Below are 16,943 nucleotides of genomic sequence, written 5' to 3' on the forward strand. Positions count from 1 at the left end.
GAATTTTATTTTTTTCCTCTATTACTCTATTAGTAGAGAAAAATATAGCAATCTCTATTTTAGAGGAAAAATAAAGTAAAGAGTTTTGGTTGTAAATGATATTATAGAAACAAATATAGATAAATAAAAAATAAAAGGGTTAGAGATGCTCTGACCCTACAATCACCATCCGAATTTTTATGTACTTTGGCCTCATTCAAACGGTATCACGAATCACTTCTCGATAGGTCATCCATCCTTCCACTACTCCAGTCCAAGCACGTTTAACTCATGAGTTCTAAACGGATGTGTGACAGAAAATATAAGTTAACTTTGACGACATAAATAACCAAATAAATTATGTTAAGTCTTTCCATATATCACAACTCGGATTATTAAAAAAATATCCTAAAATGAAAAACTAAATTTACTTAAGAGTGTCAAAAGTTATGAAAAACTCGCCTAACTTTATGAAAGTAATTTGATACCGTAAAACATTATAATTTACCAGATGACAGCTTATACCAATTGTTTTTTTTTTTTTTTTTGCTAGGATGGGTTCGGGCCTTCGGCCTTAATCCCCCTAGACCCGGTATCAGCCTGCGTCTGTACCCCCTAAAGAAGAGGCCTAAGTCATACCGTGACCAGGACGAGTCGAACCCGGGGCCGTACTTGCAGCTGCAAGCCGTTCACCACCAGACTAACTCGTCTGGTTGCTTATACCAATTGTTAATATTTAAAATCAAACATAGACATAGTTAATTACTTATTTAGGTTCTTTTAACATAGAAATAAAATAGAGTTTCACATTTCAATAAATAGCAATATTTTATTATTGAATTTCCAACTTGTGATTTTTGTTTGATAAAGATGAATTATAATTTTATCTCTACTTTTGTAACGTATTTTTTTTTACTTTCACTAAAATTCAGAAAATATAAATCAAAATAGTCGGTAGAGTTACTATGATTCTTTGTAAGATATAATGGGTATAAACTCAGTGGCTGCGAATAGAAATGTAAATTTTTACAAATATGGATAGTTGTGGTTTTAATACTAACGCATTAGTTAAAATGAATGTATTTTACAGGATTATTAGTATTGGTTGAAAAATAGATACATAAATTGTTTGATAATTTCAACATATCTTATAATTATAAAATATAAAAAATTATCTTCGTATACTGAAATATAAAATCCTTGATTTATATAATCAACAATAACATGTACATTTATTTATTTTATTTTATTTAGATGAAAGTTATAGAATTTTTTTGAAACTGAAAGTTATAAATTTAAAGGATATACTTTTCCTTTTGTAAAAATTAATACTAAAATTTTTAGAAATAATTTGTTAGATTCATATGTATTATATATGTGTATATATATACACATGTTAGTGATACGTCTACAAATTTTTTGGTTTGAAGTCTTATAAATATAAATTATGATTGTCATCAATGAATACAACCAGAAAATATCAAAGATATGTATATATTTATAATTACTATCTAAATTTTTAATTTAAATGTATTATATATTTTATTTAAATTTATTATATATTTTATTTTAAAATGTAAAGAGATGGATATTATTTTTGTGATTGTAGTTAACTAATTAACAACAAGACTTATCAATTTTTTCAAAAAAAAAAAAAACAACAAGACTTATCTATTTTATTAAAAGAGAAGTACACATATAGAATGTCTCTTAGTTTTCAGTGTTATTTACACTTCCATGCCACTGACATTAAATAATGTTTCATATTTTAATGCTGTCTTTTTCATTTTGATTAATGTGTTTTCCAAAATTAAATTTGAATTAAATACACAATTAAATAATATTTCCTATTTTAATGTTTTGTCTTTTCCACTTAGATTAATGTGTTTTTTAAAATTAAGTACACTTCATTAACTTCTCAATTAAATCAATGTCAAATTCAAAAAATACATATTTTGGACAAACAATTCATGGAAATTATAATATCAACTCTTTATTGAACAAATCTGAACAAAAAAAAAATATTATCAAATTTGAATCGAAATTAAATAATATCCAAACGGATTTACCATTTTGGTATCTAGAGAACCATAACTAAACTTTATCCGAACGAAATATTTTGGATATTCGAATATATATAAATCATATTTATATACTTCAATATGTTAGCTATTTTTCCAGTTAATATCCAAGATATAAGCTATTTTAAGTTGATTTGAAATATAAAAAATAGTGAAAAGTAAACATCTAAAGTAGATAAACAATAATCAGAACACCAAAAATACTTAAAAATATATATATATTTATTCTTCATCCAAATATTCAAGTTAAATTTATTTTAATTTTTAATTTAGGTACTTTAGCTTACATTACTCAAATTTACATGTTATATTTTTTAGATTGAAGGATATTTAAAGATATATAAATTTTGAAAATTTAAAAATATTTAAACGGGTTATCAAACCCGCAAAGATCAAAATCAAACCGGAAACAAAGTTTATAAATACCCGAATAGAGCTAGAGTCTTTAAACTCGAAAATCTCAAACTCGAACAAATTTTAACCAAATTCGAGTGGATACCCAAATACATATTCCTAGCTTAGTCAATATAAAACGATCAAATATTATAAATATACTATTTAGTATAAATAAATAAAAACTAAAACTGAAATTAATACCCGTGCGGTCGCACTGGTCGAGATCTTGTCAAACCCTTAAAATATCTCGACCACCGTATGAAAAAAACGTCTTCCCCCTCTACGACTCTATACGCTCCATTTCACAATTTTATCGTTCTGACAAATTTAAGGTCCTACTTCTTGTCTCCCACAAATAATTACAAATGGCCTTCATAGATAAGAAAATACTACCGCACAAAAAAGAGGAGCATGTGATATAAAAATAAGATGAATACAATAACAGTAGTTTCAATAAAAACACACTAGATTATGATCCACACAAATAGCAACTATATTTTTTATTTATATATTTTTTTAGAAATTTAATTTTTATATTTGTATTTTTTCTTTGTAATCATATTTGTGTAAAATATTTTTTAAAATAGTTATTAAGAGGTGTTCATATATTTTATTAAATTACAAAACGACCTATTGATATATGTTTAGTTTAACTATTATTTTCTTTTATATAAAGATAAAACTAACTAGAACAAGTTTTGATTAAGATTTATACAAAATATGATTATAAAAAAAACACAAATATATTAACAAAAAAATCACAAATATAGAATTTAAAAAAAAAAATATAAAACAAAAAATATACCTGCCATTTAAAAGATAGATTAGAATTTAGTAATTGTATTAAAATAGTTGAATTAAACTAATATCCCTAATTTAATAAAATAGATATGAGAATAGACGAACAAAAACAATAATAGTAATCTCAAAAGGAATCAATTGTATTGGGGCCACTATTTCAATTTATGTTTAAGCTACAAAAAGGGTGTTTGGGGTAACACATAACCTTTTAAATTAATTGGTACTCCTTGTGTTCCAAATTATTTGATGTTTTAGATGTATACACAAGAATTAAGGTAGATATTATTTTCTAAAAAGTAACATTAAAAATATAAATCAAAATTAATTCAACCAATCCTTAAAAGTAAATATAAAATATTATTGGTCACACGGTTTTTAATAGAACTAAAATTAATATAAAATATCAAAAATCATCTATTTAAAAACATTCAAAACTCTCTAAAATATCATCTATTTTGGAACGGAAGAAGTATCATTTTAGTTTTTTCATCGTTTTAATTGTATATTATCTGTCAGCACATAACCTTTTAAACTAATTGTTGTTCCAAGTATTAATAAAGTTCTGATTCAGAACTGATAACAAAAAAATGACTATAAATATCACTTTGATTTATGAACTATAAAATAAATTTAGATAAAGCGAGAACATATAATATCTGTCACATATAAATTACCTAACCTTGCAATATACTAGCATTACTACTCAATAGAAAATCTCATAAAAAAGTTTAAGAATATATTTGAAACAAATTAATTACATATGTTATGGTTTATTGTTGTTGAACGTATTCATATTAATGTTTATTACTCATTTGTTGTTTTAATCATCAAAGAAGTTGGTGGGTGATTAGTGATTTGCTAATGCTTCCTTTAACAGAGATTGGTGATTGCGTTCAAACTGCAAGCGCAGTGCAAACCCCATTTACCTTACGTTTTATCAAAGGATATGTGGAATACTGGAATGCCTTGGAAGATTTACAGTGCCGTCCCTCCCTAAGGCACGTGAAGCATAGGATTTAGGCCACATTCTTATGCTTTCTTATTAATATGGTTGTTGTAAGTTTTGATATCTTACCTATTTTAGGTTCGATTCTCTAAATTCCATATTAATTTTTCTTTTGGTAATCTCTAAATGACTTTTTATTTAGTTATGGTAGTCCACTACAAACTTTTGATTCAAATATATGTTTTTTTAAACAGAAACAGTTAATTTTTTAGTATGGGGGAAGAAAAAAAGTTAGTTAAGATATTAATATTTTATTTATATTTTGTTTTGAACCGCTTATTTAGACGAGTTGTAGTTATTCTGTAGCATGCGTTTTTTATACAATCACAATTAAACCATACTGCAGTATCCAATTTGCTTGTCCTACACTGTTCAATCTGTTATTATCATTCAAAACCGTAATTCATTTTTTTGTTCATCATTTTATTTTACGATTTAAAAAGTATTATTGGAATGTAACACAACAATATTATTAAATATTAATTTTTGAAAAAAAAAAAGTAAAGTCAACTAAAAAAACTATTTCAATAACTATATTTTAATGTATATTTTAAAGTTATATGTTCAATAACTCTAAATGACTCTGCAAATTCGTTATATTGATACAAATCAATTCAAATGTCAGTTTCAAACATTATGAGTCTAACCAGTTACCAAGGAATACAAAGAAATAATACATTATTTATTATTTCTACTAACTTTTACCATTTATAATGAATAGTTTTCCTTCATTTTCCTTTTCATTCCTTTTAATATAGAGGAATATAAAATAAATTTGTTCTCGACCAAAATTAATATTTCTCTTCATTCTTATAATTTTATTTCTATGTATTATTTTCTCTATTTATTCTTAATGTTTATCTAATGGTCACCAATTAGACCCTGTATTTTTAAATTTTATTTCTATTTTTTTTGTTGGCTTTCTACATTTGTATCTCTTGTGGGCCTCCCCAAACGTCCAAAACCATCAATTCATGGGTTGGTAGATATAAGTTATAACCAGCACGAGTATCACGTTAAATCAAATACTTTGTGATTTATTCTACATTATACTAATTTTTTTACATTCCACACTATAGATTAATAAGTTATTACAATTTCATCACTAATATTTTCTTTGCATAATGATCACCATTGTTTTGTGTTTTAAATGAATTTTTATTATTTATAATTATAAATCATAAATTAAAAATATATATATCATATATTAAATTTTATTGGTTTAAAATTAATGATCACAGAAAATACTTTATTTACAATATAATTTAAAGAAAAATCTTCTAAATAATCCATTTTTTTTTATTTTTAACTATACAGATTATTTAAAATTCATAAGTTTCTAAAATAAATATTACTACAAAATTCAAAATGACACTTATTCAAAAACTGAAAATGTATAATTTAGGCAACTATTCATTGTTCCCGGTTTTTGTTATCGGGCTTTTGTTTTAGACATCGATCCAACCCGCGAACCGGCCGCGACATATCCCCATTCTTTTACATTTTAATATACTAATACATATGTAATGCAAGGGATCTCCCAAAACCGAACATGACCGACCAAACGGGGATTAAACTGAATCAGGACTGTACCGAAAGTGTCAAGAACGTAACACTAGTTAGGATCCTATCTGGCTGCAAATTGGTGAATCAAAGACAGAAGGAATCATAAGAGTAAAAAAGTCTGTTCAAAGAAAAGTTCAGTTGTTGAAGCTGATCGTCATCCTCTGCTTCTTTCTGTCTCCAGCTTGTGGAACTAGACTCTGATTTACCTTATTTCACCAGAGCTTGCAGATATTTGTGGTATGTTATGTAAATAACGTCTTTTTCCTCTGAAAGTTATTCAACATTTTAAACGGAGAGAAAGAAGCTATTTGCGTCCGTTAAACCAACTCTTGCTGTTCAATCCAGGTCTCTTGAGTTGCGGTTTCTGAGCGTTACTACCTTGCTTAGGGATCGTCTCAAGTACTTGTATTGTTCGCTGCTTCTTGGCTGTTGGCAAGATCAGACACACATTTTCTTGGTTTATAAGTTTTCTTGCTTTCAAGAATGTATTTAAAAAGTAGAAACAACAAAAAGGAAAAGAAAAGAAAAGAAACAAAACCGTTGTCATGGTGTTGGTAGCTCTCTTGAAGTTTCCTCTTAGCAAACTCAAACTTTGCGTCTGCATCAAGACCTTTATGTTTCTACCAAGGACAATAAAAGAACAAAAACAGTCAAACTACATGTCCACGATTATGACTTAAAGAAAACAAAAAGGTATTGTTTGTTGCTACACTGACTTCTTGTGAAGCCTTCTGCTTCTGTTGTGTAGAAAGCGGTTTACTCCTCTGGATCATGGGTTTTTGAACAGATCCCACTACGTTCTTGAACCTTTGTTCTACATTTTGCTTTAGAGGTCTCCTAGTCCCATCAGATAATGATGATGATGGCTTAATAGGAGGGTCTTGTATCCTCATTTGTGTTCTTCCCTCAGGTCTTCTCTTGTGTGGTCTTCTTTGGTCTTCTCGGCTTGTGTTGTATTCTCCAGAGTTACAAGGATCTGAAAACAAACAAATAAATCAACCAAATATATATATATAGCTAATACATAGTGTACATAACAAACAAACATGATAATAACTTACTTCCATCAAGGTCCAAGGAATCAAAGAAATCCCCATTTAACATTTCAAAACCATTTGCTTCCGGTGTAAAGATATCAACACCATATGGAAGCGATGGAAACTCTTCTTCTTCTTCATCAACAACAGATGGATTAGCAGACTCTGGTGTACCTTCAGCACCTGTTTTTTTTTAAAAAAAACAAGAAATTAGAACCATTTCAAGAAACCAAAACTGTAAGAAGTGAATTCCCATTAAGACAGTGAAAGAAATGTACCAGCAATTTCCTTTGTGGTGTTCACCCATTCATCAACCAGCTCCTTCCACTCTCTGCATGCATAAACCAACCCATCAAAGAAACTCAATGCCATATATTCTAATAAGTGTAAGAAAGTGCTTAATCTTTATGAAAAGAATAAAAAAAAAACTCATACGCGATAAGAGTCTTTGCAAGTTGGCGTATCTGATCAGAACCATGTTTCCTCAGGCCATTAACAGCCTTTCCGATCTCAGTACTCTGCGAGTTAATAACCTTTAAGAATCACTCACACTTCATACAAACAACAACAACAACTTCATACAACTAACCAAACCTTAAGAACATCCACATCCAAAGACATCAACTTCAGCTTTCTCAGGGATTCGAGTATCACCGAGTGTGGCTGCACACAAAAAAAAAATAAAGAATCAATCAAAGCTTCCAAAACAGAGATTCTAATTTGCCAAATTTAGAAATTAAAAAACCTCGTCGTCTCTGTTGAGCAATATCTCTTTGATCCTAACAACTTCCTTAGAAACCATAGAAAACTCTTCAATCGCATCGCTCAAAGCCTCGGCTTCATCATCATAATTATTATAATTATTGCTAACAATCTGATTGATGTGATTGTTATCTCCTCTGCTACTGTTAGCTTTGCTCTCTTTACTACCAGCACCAACATCAACCGCCTCGTCTTCTTCGTGAAGAGATAGCTCCCGGTTGTGGTGGCAACCGGTGCAGCAGCGAGTGACTCTGCAGGAGAAGAGAAGCTCGGCGATTTTGTCTCTTCTCGATTTGAATTTGATCGGACAATCTGTAGCAGCAACCATGATGGCGTGATCGATGATCTCGAATATATCGGAATCTCCTCGCCGGAAATAGTCTCTCCACCTATCTAACGAAGCTGCTTGTGGTGGTTTCATATTCAAACGTTGTGAAATTTTTAGGTGATTGATTAGAGAAATGATCAAAAGGGATTGTGATCGAAAGAATCTGTGTTTTGGTTGTTCTGTGGATTTTCTTTGATTTTTTTTTTTTTGTTTCGTTTCGAATCTGACAAAACTTTCCCGGAAAGCTCAGAAAAGGTTTTTCTCCGAGAAAAAATAGAAAATGAGAAAACCAAAGAGGACACAACACGAAAACAGGGTTTGTTTACGTTGTCTGATCCACAGAACCCCCAATTGCTTTAACCAGGCACAATCGATTCATTTCTACAAGAAAGCTCTCTTCTTTTTTTGTATTTGTGAAATAAATTTTCGTTTTTTTTTTCCTTCTTTCTTTGAAGAGAGAGAAACTATTTTTTTTTTCATTACCGAAGTCTCTGTATCTGTTTGGTAATAAATTGGATTTTTTTTTGTTTAAGGTGGATTTACTTTACGGCTTTCTTCTGACATGGTCGGTCTTAATTGGCTTTTCATTGTTCTAAAAGAATAAATAAAAATATTTATTTAATCTTCTTTTTTTTCTCTCTCTCGCACATGCGTTGTACTTGAACGTCGACACAAGTTAGTGAACGAGGTCAAGCTAGTTTTGCCTACATTTTTCGCATAATTATTGATGGACTAGGAGGTACTATTACGTTCGAAAATGTCAAAGGTAGCAAATCTTATGGATATACTTCATTAGATTCTTTCGACATTTTGGAAACTGGGGAATGGTTTCCATCTAATGCTCATTATCTTTTTTCCTTGCTGGAAAAGCGAAAAGATAATGTATATTATTAGCTCATTATCCTCACCACTCATCGACTTTTTCTGAACTATATATTGTAGGTAAAGTTTGTTCATAGAATTAAATCCATGGACTATTAATAAACAACTAGTTTTGCTTAAAACATACTAGAAAATCTATTCATCCAAAAAAAATAGAAAGAAAAAATCTTTCGTAATGTTGAAAGTTGTAACATATAGTATGTAACTGGTCAACGAAATCCATCCGAAAATAACTAGTGTATTTGATTTTTTGATATACGTGACAAAGCGAAGTTGTAAGCTGATATCACAGCCAATTAGAATTTAGAGGTAGAGACAGAGCGTCGTCCTTCATTCACCTTCAAACGCGTTAAAATCCTTTTGTTTCACGGTCCTGTCACAACCTATAGACGACATATGTTGATTAGCCAACACGTCAGCAGATTTAGTGGCTTACTTTCTAGGTGGACCCATTGAAGTTGGTGCCTGTTTTGTCTGAATAACCTAATAAATAAAGAGAACCAAACCAAACCTGATAAGAATGCAATTAATATTGGCACTTTTGAACTGTGGTCGTTATATGTTAAGATCGCGACTTACATTTTTCATAGTTGAATCAAATGAACTTATAAGTGTGATTTCATGTTAATAACTTCAGATAGTCCAAAAGAACATGTTGGAACTCGTTTTTGACGAGATGGTTTTAGACCATTTTTGGTCAGTTTCCGGACAAAGACGTTTGTCAGAATAACCGAATATTTGATAAACACTACGAAGTAGTGTATTGATATGTCAAAAACAAAGTTCATTTGAATGAGAAATGGAGTAATAAAATATGTGACTTAAATGTACATATTGGATATTGGATTTGAATTTGGATTTAAATATGTTAGATAGACTTATGTCTAATAACTTATTGTTTAAATCATATTCATGGTGATATTTTATATTTGATTAAATATAAAAATGTATACCTATAGCAAAATAAATTATTAGCTTTGATTTAGTCAAAAGCACTAATATTATATTTGCAAGTTATGGTCAATAGTCAAAGGAATCGTTTTCCATTATGATTATTGATGACACTTAATACTCCATAATAATGCATATACGTTTTCTTGTTTTGAGAAGAAGAAACCTAAATGCAATGATCTGTGGTGTTCACCTTTTCTATATAAGGCTTTATGGCAATGTAGAAAAATACACACATTGAGATTCACAAAATATAACAATGAAAAGAAAAATTCTCCCATGTTGAATAGTGATGTTTTATTAGTATTTTTCATTTCTTGTGTCTGAGAGTACAACATAAAACTAGTTTCGCCAGGCTTCTGATAGAGTGACGCAAATTCAGAAGATTGTTTGCAGTTGTATCATGGGACTCATTACGTTATCGAACCGTTGCACTACGGGACGTATTTTGAGTTAAGGAAAGAGATAATATCTCGCCTCTGCAGTTGTATCATCCTTTTCTTACTCTTTGATATAATTTTATTATTTTTATTCTTTACAATATTCAGTAATCCGTAGTTTATAAAATACGGTTTTATCAGAACATGCAGTTATTCCAATCGTTTAATCGAATATATGTGTATGCACTTTATTGATATCGTCACTACTAGCTTAAAACTGAGGTGAATATATCTTTTCTTTTTGGGTTAATATATATATCATATCTTATGCTTCAAAAACACACACAAATGGCAATGGGTACCTGATACTATACGATAACTTGGCTTTATGGTGCAGTAGTAATGATTAATATCATTAAGTTGGATGGAAAATAATATCACTACAACAATCTGGATACGGTATAAAATGAGATTCGAGGAAGCATTGCTGATGCACACGAGCTTTGCGCAAATAATTAAACGTGACACTGTTAGAGCATCATTATTGTTGGGACAAAAATTAAGTCTCTTAGCATTTTTTATTAATATTTGAAGTTTAAAAAACAAAGTTAAGATACATTGTTAAAAGTATAGATTATTGGCAGATATTTTTATTGTCTCTTAGTAAATTAACATTTCTTTTTTAAGTTCAATGGAAGTAGGAAGCTGGAGAAAAAGGGACTAACCTTGAGTGTGGTAGAAGGATCGCCAGAGAAAAGGGCTCTGAGTTGAAGCAGAGACTCGTTGAGGTAAGGCATTATGACTCTGAACATCCTCTTCACATCTTCTTCTCTCACTCCAGCTCCTTTATGCATCTCTTCCTCCTCCACTACTCCCCTGCAGCCATTCATATATTAATATACCTCTGAGACTCATGAGTTTCAGACCCAATCACACAAGCAACATGCAAAAGAGGCAGAGAGGAGTTTGATGCATCATTTACCTGCGTATCACGGCTTTGAATACAAACATTAGGCCAAGGTAAATGAGACCCATATACGCTACCACTGATATGAACCAAATGGGAAGCAGAATCATCTGATTGAGAAGAAGCTGCTTGTGTGAACCTCTGATCCCAACCTCCCAAAGTCATAGCTTTTAGCAATCTCTACTGAAACAAAACAACACCGTAACGTTTCAGCTCTGTACCAAAGGAAGAAACAAACTTCATCAATGCTTACAACACTTGAAATCATCTTAATGATATAATCAAAATAGTAGCTTTAAGCTTATTAATAGCAATAAATCCAAAGCATGTTCTATGAACCCTAGAAGTAAAGTTTTGAACTTTACAATCCGATTGAACATAATATGCAAAGAAGACGCAAATCTAAGCAAACCCAAGACAAAAAAAAACACAAATTCAGATCAAATTTTGATTTGGAGACACAAGACAAGCATAGAGGAGACAAACAACGAACATGAGTTTTCAAAAGCGACCCAAGATTCAAAAAGTTCTGTGACTCGAATTGATTCGTACAACAACAAATCAATCAATAAACGATGCAAAAAGATTTAGGGTTTTGAAGAATTACCTCTGATAAACAATCGGTGAATCATCAGGTCGTACGGTCGTCTTCTCCGGTGAAAATCGAAGAGACGAGAGCCAAAATTCAAAGAGGAAGACGAGAGAAGGAGAGAGAGGGGTCAACTGGTTCATGCGCCTACACGTGTCCCTAAGAGTCGTCTAATTTCGTTTCTTAATTAAGACACGTTCTTAGATAATTATGTGTTTTTGATTTACTTTTTAATCGAAAATAGTATAAGAGTCGCGTTAAGAAACAGCGATAATTTTGATGTGGTGTGGTTCGAGGAAGCATTATAGTAGATTTTTACATATATTACGATTATAAATAGAGCTAGATTGACGTAATTTACGTAGAAAATTAGATCTATTATAAACCTTTTTCAGCTAAGTTTTTTTTTGTTAACATTTTTTTAATAGTTCAGTTCTTTAGCATTTCCTCGTTAGTTTTCTATTATATTGATCATGGTTTGCTGCTTGTTTCACAGCTTAGATTCTTCTGAGCCTTCCACTCATTTTGATTCTATTCGTGATTCTAATTCTAGGATTGAAGTGTTTCAGAAGCCAGCAGAACCGGAAGCTGCACCCATTTTCGTCGAAAGATACTGTAGTACAAGACTATGCTTAACTTTCTCGGTGCCTAAGGCTATGAATGTAAAGTGTGGTCTATCGCTGTTATTTTAGTAAATTTTTTCTATCATCTAATTGTTAAATATGTTCTTGGTTATTTCTGCTGTTGCATGGTGTGTAAAAGTCATAAAATACGTATAATAAAATCTATCGAAAATCTTGCATTATTAATCTAATATTAGTCTATTATATACTTTATATACCTAAACATTGCCGATCTAACATTTTTAGATTCACGAACAAACTTGTAACAACTTATTTTATATATTTTTTAATCATATATATATATATATATATCACATAATTTTTATAAACTAGTTCAGCTCCATTAATAATTATTAAAAATAATTTTATGTAGTTAATTGTATAATAATATTTGTTAATGTTATAACTAACATTTTGAAAATTATCAATTATAGTTTACTGAATCAATTGTTAATACAAAATTTTACATTTAAAATTGTATTTTACTTATATTTTATATATTTTTACTTATATTTTTATATAATTTTACTTATATTTTTATCTAATTTTACTTATATTTTATATAATTTATTAATTTTATATGTAAACTTTGGAAATATGATTTTAAACTCTTACATAAGAAATTGTACTTTCTTACAACTTCTAGTAAAAAACATTTATATTTTTGTCATGTAATAAAACACATAAACAAGAAGAACAAACCGATTAACATTTTAATAATGGGTGTTTAGCTGAGTCCAAGACTCATTTAATATGGGCTTCAAGACTATATATTGGCCCATGAAAAAATTTCCCGTGACCTCCTTTTCTTCTCTTACACGGAATTAGTCTTTTTTTTTCTTTTGATCGGCGAAAGAAACCACCTTTGACTGCGATCGTTAGGTATCTAAAGAAAAGTCTCATCAGAGTTTAGATCTAAAAAGTAAAAACACACAGGAAACGGAGAAGCTTACTAGGAACGATGGCTACCAGATTATCACCGGTCTTTATTTGCGTGTCGTTGGTTGTCATTTCTGGACTCGGCCAGCTTGTGATCTGTAGTCAAGAAAAAGGAAGGTACAACGACGTCATAAGGATGAAGCTCGGTGCCTTTAGCGATTCTTCCAATAATCAGAACGGTGGAGGAGATCAGATCGAGGATATAGCACTCTTTGCTGTTCAAGAACACAATAAGCGAGAGGTTTGGTTTCCTCAAACCTAATTTCACTTTTTAGGGTTTGTATATTCTATCGAATTAGGGTTTGTAAAAGTTTTCTTTCTTGAGCTTACATTTAACTAAATTACATGTCAGTTCTTGATTTAAAATTTGGATCTTTTAGCTACGGAATAAAACTATAGTAATCTGATGAATTTTATGGATTTGATGTGTAGAATGGTGTACTTGAGCTTGGTAGAGTATTGAAAGCAACAGAGCAGGTGGTTGCTGGGAAACTCTACAGTCTAACTCTTGAAGTGTTAGAAGCTGGTGAGAAGAAGATTTATGAAGCTAAAGTTTGGGTGAAGCCGTGGATGAAGAACTTCAAGCAGCTTCAGGAGTTCAAGAGTGTTGTCCCTTCCTTCACTGTTTCCGACCTTGGCTTGAAATCAGGTAATATCAGTTGAGAACCGTGTTTTTTTTAATTATGTTACGTTCTTGATGTCATTGCTCTGTTTTGAGGTAGATGGGAATGGATTTGAGTGGAGATCGGTATCAACAAATGACCCTGAGGTCCAAGAGGCAGCAAAACACGCCGTTAAGTCGATTCAACAGAGATCAAACTCGCTGTTTCCATATAAACTCATAGACATAATCCTAGCTAGAGCAAAGGTTTGAGTGTTTGTTTCCCAACTTCACAAGTATCAGTCTTTTTTAATCAGCATTTAATTAGATAAAGGAATGATGTATTATGATTGCGCAGGTGGTTGAAGACCGTGTGAAATTCGAAATGCTTTTGAGGCTAGAGAAGGGAAACAAAGCAGAGAAGCTCATGGTTGAAGTTATGAAGTACCAAAACGGCAAGTTTCACTAGAGTTGTTGTTTGGACAGGTTGTGTCTCAGTCTGACTGAATAAAAAGACTGAATGTTGTGATAAAAAAAAAACTATTTTGCCCTGTAAAAAATGGTTTGCTTGTAAGTAAATAAAAAAAAACACTAAACATTGGAAAGAAAAAAGATGTTAATGTCCAAATGAATATGTGTTCAAAACTGGAGTCAGATGCTCAGAGCCGACCACATCAAATCACAGAGTTGAAAGGAAAAGTTGTCTTCTTTAGCTTTTGGGGCCCCAAAGACACCAACTTTGAGAAGTTTTGGGTTTTACTTTTAAAGGTCGAAACTTTATTTATATATTTTTTTATTCAAAAGAGAAATAGGTAAGGGTCAATAAGGTCATTTCACCACTCCTTCCCCCTTCACCCTCTTCGATTTGGATTTTGTCAAATCTCAAAATCGATTTGCTTTCCTATCTCTCAAATCTCTCTCTCCGATTCTCATCACAAAAAATCCAAGTCTTCCTCCATCGCTCCCTCTTTACTGCGTCCTCCCTCGTTTCCACGGAGATTAAAAAAAGCAAAATTTCGAGATAGATAGAGATAGAAGAAACCTTCCCATGGCTGCAGCAGCTATGAGCGAGAAGGAAGCTATGGTTGATCCTTTCCTCGTCGAAGCTCTTCAGAACCCTCGTCATCGTCTCACAAGTAAACTCAATCTCTTTTCTCCTCACAAACCCTTGATTCTATCTTCACCGAATTATTAAAAAAAATAGCTAAAGCTTTAGCCTTTAGGGTTTGTAATTGACTCTAGGTTTCTAGAATTGGGGGATTTAGGGTTTGGTTGATTTAGATTAGATCCATGCCTATTTGCTTCTACCTCAATTGAAAATTCAAAAGCTTTGATTTTTTTTTTTAATGTTTTAGTTTTTTTTTTTAATGTTTGTTTATGTTTTGTGTATGTGCTTAGTTTTGCGTATGGAGCTGGACATACAAAAGTTCTTTCAAAGTCCAGAGCAGCAGCAATACGAGTTCCCTCCTTACCCCACCTCTTACCTCCGTCTCGCTGCTCACCGCGTCGCTCACCATTACGGCCTCTTCACCACCGCCTTAGACGGCGCCGCTTTGGACGGCTCAGGGAACAGGATCCTGGTCTCCAAAACCGCTGAGAGCAGATACCCTCACGTCTGTTTGTCTGAGATTCCCGTGAAGCAGCAGACCGAGGTTAACGGGAGGAGGCCTCAGGGGTTCAAGCTCGCCATCAAGGCGAGACCCGATAGAGGAAGCGGTGCGGGTGGTGGCGGGTCGGGTGTGGAGAAGAATCTCTTGAGGAGCGTTGAGGAGAGGAAAGAGGAGTATGAGAGAGCCAGGGCTCGGATCTTTAACAGCCCTAATAGTTCAGACTCTGAAGAGTCTTCAACACGAGCTCCTCCTCCTCCTGTTCAGACAAAACGTAACGACAATAGTAGTAGACTCCCAGCTAGAAACGAGAGTGAAAGCAGTCTTGTTGATGTGGAGAGGAATGGTGTTGGACGGACTTCACGAGTAGCCATTATTAGAGATAGAGAGAAAGATCGTTACGATCCTGATTATGACCGTAACAGGTACACATAACATCCTTGTATAAGCCATGGTTTCTTCAAAATATATTAAACAGTAATGTTTTTGTTTGTAGGTACGTGAGGGTTACGCCACCTGTTGTACAAAACTTCAACCCTATGCCGATTCATCTCCCTTTCCATGACGGAGTCTTCCCACAGATGCCAAGAACTCAAGCCAACCTAAACTACGGACATCCCTTAAACCCGGCTATGGCTTCTAGTAACGCGCCTGCTTATACAGAGTGGCCTAGTGTCACAATGACTTATGCACAGACACTGAACGCTTCAGACCCGAATCTTTTCAGGTTAGCTTCACTCTTAATAGCTTTTTTATTCATCGTCTCTGCTTTTGTATCTCATGTTGAACGTTTTGCTTGCAGGCGGCACCAGAATCCCTGACCTTTGGTCCTGATCAAACCCATGTCTGTATGCTTTTCTATAGATGTAGTCTTAGTTTTTTTTTTTGTTCTGCTCTTGTTGGAAACATTTGTGGCCGCACAAGACAATTGTTACTCTGTTGTTACAAAATTATATTTAATATTATCAAGCTTTTGCATCAAAATCCCAGAGACCAAACTCTCCTACCATCTGAAAGCTTTTATTTCTAAGTGGCCAGGTTTCTCTAACTGGACCGGTCCATAAAATGTGTGGCTTATTTTTAACATTCTTTCTGTGCACCCAAATTTTTTTTTTATAACATTCTTTCTACAAAAAGTTTCAATTATCTCCATTTCATCTGTTCAGATTAAATTTATTAGTGGAATCTGAAAGCTTAAACTTTATTCAACCATTTTATATGATTTATTACTAATAATTTAAAATGTCTTGTTATTATGCCATTATTTATTTTTTACCAAAAATAAAGTAATAATTAGGAGGACTTTTATAGGGGGCATGACTCTTATAGAAGCAGATCAGAACATGCCAACTAATGAACCCACCACCATCATTGCTTTTAATTGATCCTCTCCTATCCAATAAAAAACCTATAGTTCCTTTACTTTACCATATAATTATATAGTACAT

The 16,943-nt window shown here is 32.0% G+C and overlaps 4 protein-coding genes across 9 annotated transcripts; 2 read left to right on the top strand and 2 right to left on the bottom strand.

The window, feature by feature from the left end:
- Positions 1-5,816: 5,816 nt before the first annotated feature.
- Positions 5,817-8,432, bottom strand: LOC108844147 (probable mediator of RNA polymerase II transcription subunit 26b). Of its 4 annotated transcripts, none has more exons than XM_018617364.2 (8): positions 7,612-8,432; positions 7,461-7,529; positions 7,302-7,384; positions 7,145-7,197; positions 6,891-7,049; positions 6,546-6,805; positions 6,368-6,449; positions 5,817-6,255 (listed from the first exon to the last, which is right to left on the bottom strand). In XM_018617364.2, the coding sequence occupies exons 1-8, from the start codon at positions 8,047-8,049 to the stop codon at positions 6,134-6,136; spliced, it is 1,266 nt and encodes a 421-aa protein (XP_018472866.1). In that variant the 5' UTR covers positions 8,050-8,432; the 3' UTR covers positions 5,817-6,133. The 4 variants fall into 4 exon arrangements, with proteins under 4 accessions (XP_018472866.1, XP_056861505.1, XP_056861504.1 ...); XM_057005525.1 differs by having other exon boundaries at positions 6,540-6,805; XM_057005524.1 differs by having other exon boundaries at positions 7,302-7,399.
- Positions 8,433-8,535: 103 nt separating this feature from the next.
- On the bottom strand, positions 8,536-11,924 carry LOC108846469 (reticulon-like protein B21). 2 transcript variants are annotated; one of them, XM_018619696.2, is made up of 4 exons: positions 11,744-11,924; positions 11,152-11,319; positions 10,895-11,045; positions 8,536-9,321 (listed from the first exon to the last, which is right to left on the bottom strand). In XM_018619696.2, exons 2-4 carry the CDS (start codon positions 11,244-11,246, stop codon positions 9,271-9,273), a joined length of 297 nt encoding a protein of 98 aa, XP_018475198.1. In that variant the 5' UTR covers positions 11,247-11,319; positions 11,744-11,924; the 3' UTR covers positions 8,536-9,270. The 2 variants fall into 2 exon arrangements, with proteins under 2 accessions (XP_018475198.1, XP_018475200.1); XM_018619698.2 differs by having other exon boundaries at positions 8,536-9,221; positions 11,744-11,922.
- A 1,294-nt stretch (positions 11,925-13,218) lies between these two features.
- On the top strand, positions 13,219-14,516 carry LOC108845950 (cysteine proteinase inhibitor 7). Of its 2 annotated transcripts, none has more exons than XM_057005526.1 (4): positions 13,219-13,528; positions 13,720-13,936; positions 14,010-14,155; positions 14,257-14,516. In XM_057005526.1, the coding sequence occupies exons 1-4, from the start codon at positions 13,310-13,312 to the stop codon at positions 14,263-14,265; spliced, it is 591 nt and encodes a 196-aa protein (XP_056861506.1). In that variant the 5' UTR covers positions 13,219-13,309; the 3' UTR covers positions 14,266-14,516. The 2 variants fall into 2 exon arrangements, with proteins under 2 accessions (XP_056861506.1, XP_018474657.1); XM_018619155.2 differs by having other exon boundaries at positions 13,220-13,528; positions 14,247-14,516.
- A 234-nt stretch (positions 14,517-14,750) lies between these two features.
- LOC108844156 (uncharacterized) lies at positions 14,751-16,479 on the top strand. The gene is made up of 4 exons (XM_018617372.2): positions 14,751-15,024; positions 15,287-15,920; positions 15,992-16,222; positions 16,298-16,479. Exons 1-4 carry the CDS (start codon positions 14,937-14,939, stop codon positions 16,314-16,316), a joined length of 972 nt encoding a protein of 323 aa, XP_018472874.1. The 5' UTR covers positions 14,751-14,936; the 3' UTR covers positions 16,317-16,479.
- Positions 16,480-16,943: the final 464 nt, after the last annotated feature.

Source organism: Raphanus sativus, chromosome 3 (genome assembly GCF_000801105.2).
Source record: "Raphanus sativus cultivar WK10039 chromosome 3, ASM80110v3, whole genome shotgun sequence".
Classification (NCBI taxonomy): Eukaryota; Viridiplantae; Streptophyta; class Magnoliopsida; order Brassicales; family Brassicaceae; genus Raphanus; species Raphanus sativus.

Excerpts from the sequence above, each read along its gene's own strand:
- LOC108844147 (XM_057005523.1), bottom strand. The coding sequence starts at position 8,049 with ATGAAACCACCACAAGCAGCTTCGTTAGATAGGTGGAGAGACTATTTC. Across the intron at positions 6,806-6,890 it reads TTCCTTGGACCTTGATGGAA|ATCCTTGTAACTCTGGAGAA; the intron begins GTAAGTTATTAT and ends GTTTGTTTTCAG. Across the intron at positions 6,450-6,539 it reads AGGCTTCACAAGAAGTCAGT|AAACATAAAGGTCTTGATGC; the intron begins GTAGCAACAAAC and ends TGTCCTTGGTAG.
- LOC108846469 (XM_018619696.2), bottom strand. The coding sequence starts at position 11,246 with ATGATTCTGCTTCCCATTTGGTTCATATCAGTGGTAGCGTATATGGGT. Across the intron at positions 11,046-11,151 it reads TTCAAAGCCGTGATACGCAG|GGGAGTAGTGGAGGAGGAAG; the intron begins GTAAATGATGCA and ends GAATGGCTGCAG. Across the intron at positions 9,322-10,894 it reads ATCCTTCTACCACACTCAAG|GTTATTCAGACAAAACAGGC; the intron begins GTTAGTCCCTTT and ends TTTATTTATTAG.
- LOC108845950 (XM_018619155.2), top strand. The coding sequence starts at position 13,310 with ATGGCTACCAGATTATCACCGGTCTTTATTTGCGTGTCGTTGGTTGTC. Across the intron at positions 13,529-13,719 it reads AAGAACACAATAAGCGAGAG|AATGGTGTACTTGAGCTTGG; the intron begins GTTTGGTTTCCT and ends TTTGATGTGTAG. Across the intron at positions 14,156-14,246 it reads TAATCCTAGCTAGAGCAAAG|GTGGTTGAAGACCGTGTGAA; the intron begins GTTTGAGTGTTT and ends ATGATTGCGCAG.
- LOC108844156 (XM_018617372.2), top strand. The coding sequence starts at position 14,937 with ATGGCTGCAGCAGCTATGAGCGAGAAGGAAGCTATGGTTGATCCTTTC. Across the intron at positions 15,025-15,286 it reads CCCTCGTCATCGTCTCACAA|TTTTGCGTATGGAGCTGGAC; the intron begins GTAAACTCAATC and ends GTATGTGCTTAG. Across the intron at positions 15,921-15,991 it reads CCTGATTATGACCGTAACAG|GTACGTGAGGGTTACGCCAC; the intron begins GTACACATAACA and ends TTTTGTTTGTAG.